The following is an 8,444-nucleotide window of genomic DNA, read 5'->3' on the forward strand; positions in this document are numbered from 1 at the left end:
TAAACGGTCCAATGTACCTTGGACTTAACTTTTCTCTCTTCCTAAAACGAATAATTCCCTTTCAGGGCGAGACCTTGAGCATCACATTGTCACCCACGTTGAACTCAATCGGTCGTCGTCGCTTATCAGCATATGACTTCTGTCGATCTTGAGCAGCTTTTATTCTTGCCTTACTTAGATCGAACCTTGTCGAGGTTTCTTGCACTACTTCCATGATTCCAATCTCTTTCTGACCAATCTCACCCTAACGTACCGGAGTTCTACAACGTCTACCGTATGACATCTCAAACGGTGCATACCAATAAAAAAAAGTATAAATATAATATGCGTGTTCCATTACAAATGGTCAATCATCAATCAATACACCATCCCATCCCAACACACTTACAACACCACTATCCAAATCTATCATCTATTGCAAGTAAGTCAGACACTCTCCTTCATTTGAATCTTTCATTTCACGTATTATTATTATTATTTAGATCTCATTTTTCATTTATTACACTTCAATTTAATTTTTATAACTACTTATACAACCAGACAGATTCACTCTTCTCTCAGGATCTTCATGTTTTAGTCTCTCTTCAATTATTATTATTATTATTATTATTTTGTGTTTTGCTACAATACAATTTAGTCCTTGTTTGAAGTGTTTGTTGATTGCTGATATAAATATTACATTAGATTTGAAGTTTACGTCATAATTTAATTAGTTGAAATTTCAGTTACACGGAGGAGTCTTTTGGTTATGCTTTGAAGTCATTTCGGTTCAAATCTGTTCTGTTTGGCCAACAAAACTCATGATCGGTTTCGGTTCGGGTTGAAACCAGTTTTTGACCGGCTTCGGTTCCGGTTACGATCGTTTTTGACCGGTTTTAGCCAGTTTCGGTATAGAGAATTAGAAACCAGTTCCAAACCTATGGTTTCAATCAGTTCCAAACCGGTTTCAACATAATCGGTTTGAAATCGGTATTTCGGTTTCAGTTTGATTTTTGGTCAGTTCGGTTAACCAGTTTTTTGGCCTACCTCTAGCCAGATATTTATTTAGTTAGTTTTTTTTTTTTAATGGAAGTTAATGCGGTGAGTAATAATTTTAGGTGGTTTTGGGTTAACATTGTTCCAGGTTGATATGGGAATTTATCTAAGCACACCTAAAACTGATAAGACCTCTGAAGATGGTGAGAATGAGAAGCTAAGATATGGAGTGTCTTCGATGCAAGGGTGGCGCACATCTATGGAAGATGCTGTAAGTACCTCTTCTCTTCTTGTTGACTGCAATCTGCATTTTCCTAATGTGTACAAATTTGAGTATACTTTTGTATGTGACAAGTTGGATAAACTTGAATTTTGAAGAATACAATATGTTTAAGTTCAAAACAGAACTTTGATCAAAGGTTGTTGGACAGCTTTATGATGAAAATAGATTGATCATCTTTAATATGATGCTTTCCGTTAGTGGTTATACTCAGTGTGTCTTACTGTATTTGGATGTGCATTTTCAAAGTGGTTATTGTGAGTTGAATAATAAGAAAAATTGGATAATTGAGTGTTTAAAGTTAGGATGCATAGGTAATGTTTCAGTTGTCCTTTATTTGCAAGTTACAACTTTTTACTTGATTTGCTAAATTTGATTATTATTTTTAGCAATCACAATACCTTAAACGCACATCCAAAACCTCCTAATTGGTAGAAATGATCTTAGTTTCATCCATCAAGAAGGTGACATTAATATTATTAATATCATTGCTAATTGCTATGGTTAGAGGTGGCAAATGGGTTGGGTTGGGTCGAACGAGTCATGGGTTGAAATGAGTCATGGGTCAAAACGAGTATGAGTCAGAATGAGTTTGGGTCAAAACGAGTCAATTAAAAAAAGGGTTGTTTTGGTTTGGGTCGAAATAGGTTAGGGTCGAACCGGGTTTTGAGTTTTTTTTTTTTTTGTGAACGAGAATAATGGCGGAAACATTTTAGTTTTTTTAGATTTTTCGTTTTTTATTTATAATTTAAGTTATGATTTTTTTAATTGTTTTTTTTGAATTTTTTTTTGAGGGGTTTTCTATTAAGATCACAAACCCTCAAAAAAATATTCAAAAATAATAATAAAAAAATTATAACTCAAAATATAAATCATAAACAAAAAAAGTAAAAACACTAAAATGCTTCCTACGTTGTCATCGTTCCATAAAAAAAGGAAAAAAAACACCTAGAATCGAACCGAAACCGAAAGAGTCGACGAAAATGAAACAAAGAAACAAAAAGCTAAAACCGGACCACATCAATCGAAATTGAAAAAATCAATCAAAACGAAACTAAAAGAATTTAAACCGAACAAAAACAAAACTGAAAAAAACGAACAAAAACGAGTCCGGAATCGACCAGAAAGAAACAAAAGAAACCAAAACCCAACACGTCACGGGTGAAAACTCGTGTTGGCTTGAAACCCGAACCGAACCCGTTCCAATCTGAAACCCGTTTCGCGCCGAAACCTGTCTTGTACGAAAACCCGTTCCGATCCGAAACCTGTCACATTTCCTTAGGACACTAACACACATCGACCCATTTCTTTGAACTTGTCAACCCATTTTGACTCAAAAATAAAAAGGATGGAATTTTAAATGACTCATTTTGACCCATTTAGTTAAAACATTTTACCCAAACCAACTCATTTAACTTTTAAAACAACTCAAATTGACTCATTTGAAAGGGTTTGGGTCAAGATTGCCACCCCTAGCTATGGTATTGTATTTATATGGCAATCTGGAATAATTCTCTTTGTAAGATTAGTTTGATAAATATATAACTATTACTTTAAAGTGGAATCTATTTGTGCATGTGCCAAAATGGATGTGTATTTAATGCGGTTTTTGTTCGCGTGTTTTATTTTGGGCATATTACTTACCAGACCTTATTTCTGTGTATATGAGGTGTTTTATAGCATGCTGCTCTACTTGATTTGGACAACTCCACATCATTCTTTGGTGTATATGATGGCCATGGAGGTAAGCACACGAATATATATGACACATATGCATCTTCATATAGATTGGAATTTTTGCTTCATTTAAAGTTGTTTGATATTTCTAGTGAACAAAATTAACTTCTATTACTCATGTTTACTTGACAATATGCTTGCTGCTATTATCACAGTTTTTCTTGTTATATCTGAGTATTTCTCAAGTATCTGGTCAACCTTTCAGTCTTTATGTTCGGATGAACTCCCATGCTGTAGCATTCATTTTTAATTAAATATCTATGCATCATACCTTTTTAGAAAACTTCTATAAAATCATATGCAAATAGAAAACTTCCAAAGCTCAAACACATAATGCAATGAACCATTTAAACACCCCAAACACATAATGCAATGAACCATCATTTGAGTCACCCGATTGAATGGTTAACTCTTACTAGTTGGCGGTTCATTTGACTAGGGCAGGCTTTTAAACATTGAAAATTACTCTTTTAGTAGCGTAGGAAGAGTTGGTCAATTCTATTTCTAAACGATAAATCATTTAATAAGAAAAACAGCATATGGTTGATGTATCTAAGTTTGATGGATAAGATGTTAATTGTAACAGATAAAGCCAAAATAAAACTATATAAGGATAACTATCAGCCAGCAATGATTAGGCTGTGAGTTTAGATTTCAGGTGTTCAGTACACATTTCATGGCAGCAAAAAGAATGTGAATGCAATTATAAAATATCTTTATTTACACCTGTGTATGTTCGTCAGTGGGTTACTTTTAGGCTGGGTATACATTTTTGTATGGTTAAAACTTATGTTCTGCACTTATTAGTTATGTATTTTTTGAACAAACAAAACCAGTTAAAAATTTATGTGATTTGAAAATGAAGGGACAAGTAAATGTTGATAAATACCTGTAATGATTCTACTGTCCTCACTTAGCTTTTCAGCTTGCAGGTCAGGCAGTCTCTAAGTTCTGTGCCAAGTTTCTTCACCAACAAGTGCTTAAACATGAAGCTTATTCTGCTGGTGATATTGGCACTGCTGCCCAGAAATCTTTTCTTAGGTCATTATTAAATTTAATTTATACAGTCAGCAGTTTATATTATATTATATTGAGTAATCAGTTGAAGAAGCTTTATGCATTAAATTCACACTGTGGGTGAAATTGCCACCTCTGGTTTTCGCTTTATACCATGAATGTATAGGTTCAGAAACTGTACCTTTTTTTGGGAGGATGAGAAATTATTTAACTGTCTGTAAGTGTCCTCCATTTTTATGTATTATCTGAACAAATTTGTATACTTCTCTAGAATGGATGAGATGATGTGTGGACAACGTGGCTGGAGAGAGTTGGCTATTTTGGGAAATAAAATGGATCAATTCAGTGGGATGATAGAAGGATTAATTTGGTCACCAAGGAGTGGCAAATTAAAAGCTCTAGAGGATAATTGGTCTACTGAGGAGGTGCTTTCTTTGTATTCACTAAAAACTAATATGTACTCTTTTTATCGCAACAGTTAATCTAATAAAGGTGCATATGCTGATATGCACATTAATTAGTTTTTTACATACTTAGTTTAACTTATGAGTGTAATTAATTTAGTTATATCAATAACATAAACTACTTTTATTAAGTTAACATGTATTTGATTTTCTAAATAAAATCAAATTTTGTTATTAATTAGTATTGTATTTGTATATAAAATAATATTACTGAAACAAGTGTAAATATTAATAATCTTTCTACATCAAAGTTGGTGTAAACTTCAGTTATTGTTAACTCATACACTAAAAGCTGATTGTTGTGACTTAAAGTCACAGATTATTTCTAAATAACTGAACACACATCCGAACACCCTCTCAAAGTCCAAAAGCATCTTGTGAATACATGAAACTTATACTCTGAAACCGTTTGATCATACTAGAAATGAACTAATTCCGACTATCATATTACTGATATAATGTTGTATTTAAGTCTCTTATACTTCATTTTGTTATTGACTTAGGGTCCACACTCTAATTATGAAGGGCCAGCATGTGGTAGCACAGCTTGCATTGCTATCATCCGTAACAACCAACTCGTTGTTGCAAATGCTGGTGATTCACGGTGTGTGATATCGCGAAAGGGTCAGGTATTGTTTTTTAATTTGTATTAAACGTTTAATAAAGTTAATTACATTTTCTATGTACTGTTATAGAAATAAACATAGTAAAAGCTCATGAATATCCATTTTATTATTACAGGCATATAATTTGTCAAAGGATCATAAGCCCGATCTTGAGGTTGAGAAAGAAAGGATATATAAAGCTGGTGGCTTTATTCATCTCGGTCGAGTTAATGGAAGTCTAAACTTGGCCAGAGCTATTGGTAGTTTGGTACTTCACTCTAAAAAAATTCAATCATTATTTAGCAGTCACTAATTCTATTTTTTTAATGCTATTTTCAGGTGACATGGAGCTGAAAAAAAATAAAACACTTCCTCCTGAAAAACAAATTCTAACTGCCAATCCTGATATAAACATGGTATGTAGCATCATAAATTTTTTTTTCTTCCTTGTATAGATGGCGAAATGGCAGATTGGCAGTTTGAGATCGGGTAACGGGTCAGCATGGGTAGAGCCAAAACAATTAATTTTTATTTTATAAATAGTGGCAATATGATGACTGATTTATATTATTCTTGTAATAATCGAAATCTTTGAATAAACTGATTTAAAATGTTTTATGCTTAAAAAACTATAATTTGAGTGAATTTTGACCGATTTCCTTCTAATTTACCCATTTGATATGTTCTAAAATTTATTTTATAAATAAATAGTGTCTAATATGATTATAAAAGAATCTAATCTCTAAGTAAAATCATTCAATAGGCTTTATGTATTAAAGTAAGATTTTTGTGAATTTTGACCCGTTTCTTTTGAGTGTTTTTTTTTTTTTTTAATTTAGTCTGTTAAACATAAAACGTAGATTCGATATCTGTTGATGACACGCTTATTTGACTTGCTTTTCCCTTTTCTCCTCAAATTAGGTTGAGCTTTGCGAGGATGACGATTTTCTTGTTCTTGCTTGCGACGGTATATGGTATATTGAATTTAATATAATAAACAGGATATGGTTTCATTTTTATTTTACCTAACCAACTTTTTAGTACCCAAAAAACCATCAATGTTTTGAACTTTTTGATCTAATGTATCCTACTTTCAAATTTTCAGTTTAATAACGTGCCACTATATTTATTATCTTTTTATAGAATTTTCCCTTTAGTTATATACAAGCTAAATCCAAATTAATACAGTTATGCTGGAATTTGGTTATATACAATATCTCTTTTAATTCTTTTGATATAATGCTTCCGTGGTTAAAACTTTCAGCAATGGGTCAAATGGGTTGATTATTTGGAGCTTTAGACCTTTGGTCTAGTATGGCATTTTATTTATTAAAAAAAAAAGAAAAAGACAATTTTAAACATTTTGTTCAATAATCATTGTGACATTATCAAAGGCGTCATGACCTTGAAAAACATGTAGTGCTTATACCTTTTCTTATTATTACAGGGATTGCATGTCTAGCCAACAACTTGTAGACTTTGTTCGCGAACAATTAAAAACGGTAAGTGCATTAACACTTCATTATAGGTTTTTGGTTTTCCCTACACTTTAAACCCAAACCGAAACAAGTCGGCTGGTTTGAGATCCAAATGGTTCCATTTTGGCGGTTTTAACGGTTCGATCAGTTTTGAACTTGAAAGTGGCTGTGTAAACCGAACCGTCCGTTTGACCATTATTATTTAGATATATTTTTATATTTGGCATGTGTAGTTATGTATATAAGTTTATAACCATCTTTAGCATTTAAGAATTTTTTATACTGATTATTGTTGCAGGAAAGTAAGCTCTCTGCAATATGTGAGAAGGTATTTGATCGGTGTTTGGCTCCTGTATCTGGCGGGGAAGGGTGTGACAATATGACCATGATCTTGGTTCAGTTCAAGAAACTAGAATCTGGTCCATCCGCATCCACTTCACAGCCATTGGATTCATCCAACGGTCAAGAAGTATCGGAATCAAACCAGCAGTGAACATGTCTCAACATGTTTATTATTTGCATTAACTGTTGAAGGCCCATGGCTGTTTGGATGGCGTATAGATGAATCTTGGTTGCTGCGGTGCGGGATTCGACCATTCAAATACAGTCTTGCTACTATGACTTGTATATTGTGCATTGAAAGTTGTATATTGGATTTGGTCATGTTGGTGTTGGAAGTTATAGTTAGCCCTGATATGGGTTGTGTTAAATTTGGTGAACAGCCATACAATGATTTACTTTGATAGGTGACAATTGTTTGTAAACAAAATATTTTGTTCTTCCGATCCTTTTGTTTTCTACAGCATTTGTAGTGCTTTTACCCATGGACCACGTGTCAATAAGATTGTATAACTTTACTGAAAATGACTTATGTGAAAGTGGCTCGTCTAACTCTTCATGAATAATTTTAAATATAAGGTTAATTTATTTTAATAAAGCTATGTAAGATTATAGCATTCAAATACAAATCAATCAATCAATCATACCCAGTGAAGTCCCACCAATAGTATAGCTATAAGTAGGATCTGGGGAAGGTGGGATGTAGGCACACCGTACATCTATCCACATGGATAAAGAGGTGGCTTCCAGAGAGACCCTCAGCTCTAAAATACATGTATATGAAGCAATACAAAGGAAATCAGAGTTCAACAGTAGTAGTAGTAATAATACTAATAATAATAATATCTTACCTGATTTGAGAATACTATTGAACAGAGTAGTTAACCACATGACTCCTTCCTGGGGGAGGAAGGAGTCATGTGGTTAACTACTCTGTTCAATAGTATTCTCAAATCAGGTAAGATGCCAGACCAGTGGAGGAGCAGCGTTGTAGTTCCTATCTATAAGAACAAAGGAGACGCCCAATGTTGTGGTAACTACCGAGGAATCAAACTACTAAGTCATACTATGAAGCTATGGGAAAGAGTGATTGATGTTAGACTTAGACGAGAAACTCAGGTTACGGTCAACCAATTTGGCTTCATGCCGGGGCGTTCCACCACAGAGGCAATACACCTTATAAGAAGATTAATGGAAAAGTATAGGGAGAAGAAGCGTGATCTACATATGGTGTTTATTGACCTAGAAAAGGCCTACGACAGTGTGCCACGACAGGTGCTCTGGGAGTGCTTGGAGGGTAGAAGAGTGCCCAGGAAATACATAGAGATAATTATGGATATGTATACCAGGAGTGAAACAAGTGTCCGTGCGCCAGTGGGGGATACTGATTTCTTTCCTGTAGAGGTAGGTCTTCACCAGGGGTCAGCGTTGAGCCAGTTTCTCTTTGCAGTAGTCTTGGATGAGCTGTCAAAGTCGATTCAGGGGACTCTCCCGTGGTGCATGATGTTCGCAGACGATATTGTGTTACTTGCTGAGAAAAAACAAGATC

At 34.0% G+C, this 8,444-nt stretch overlaps 1 protein-coding gene across 3 annotated transcripts; it reads left to right on the top strand.

The window, feature by feature from the left end:
* Nucleotides 1-336: 336 nt before the first annotated feature.
* LOC143566506 (putative protein phosphatase 2C 60) lies at nucleotides 337-7,313 on the top strand. 3 transcript variants are annotated; one of them, XM_077053195.1, is made up of 11 exons: nucleotides 337-421; nucleotides 1,124-1,246; nucleotides 2,936-2,999; nucleotides 3,918-4,033; nucleotides 4,281-4,434; nucleotides 4,977-5,102; nucleotides 5,215-5,338; nucleotides 5,418-5,494; nucleotides 6,000-6,052; nucleotides 6,526-6,580; nucleotides 6,855-7,313. In XM_077053195.1, exons 2-11 carry the CDS (start codon nucleotides 1,200-1,202, stop codon nucleotides 7,047-7,049), a joined length of 1,011 nt encoding a protein of 336 aa, XP_076909310.1. In that variant the 5' UTR covers nucleotides 337-421; nucleotides 1,124-1,199; the 3' UTR covers nucleotides 7,050-7,313. The 3 variants fall into 3 exon arrangements, with proteins under 3 accessions (XP_076909310.1, XP_076909308.1, XP_076909309.1); XM_077053193.1 differs by having other exon boundaries at nucleotides 343-421; nucleotides 3,925-4,033; XM_077053194.1 differs by lacking the exon at nucleotides 337-421 and having other exon boundaries at nucleotides 1,062-1,246.
* Nucleotides 7,314-8,444: the final 1,131 nt, after the last annotated feature.

This window comes from Bidens hawaiensis, unplaced genomic scaffold, assembly GCF_021521415.1.
Source record: "Bidens hawaiensis isolate Kalapana, Puna unplaced genomic scaffold, B.hawaiensis_p1.1 tig00022896_1, whole genome shotgun sequence".
NCBI lineage: Eukaryota > Viridiplantae > Streptophyta > Magnoliopsida > Asterales > Asteraceae > Bidens > Bidens hawaiensis.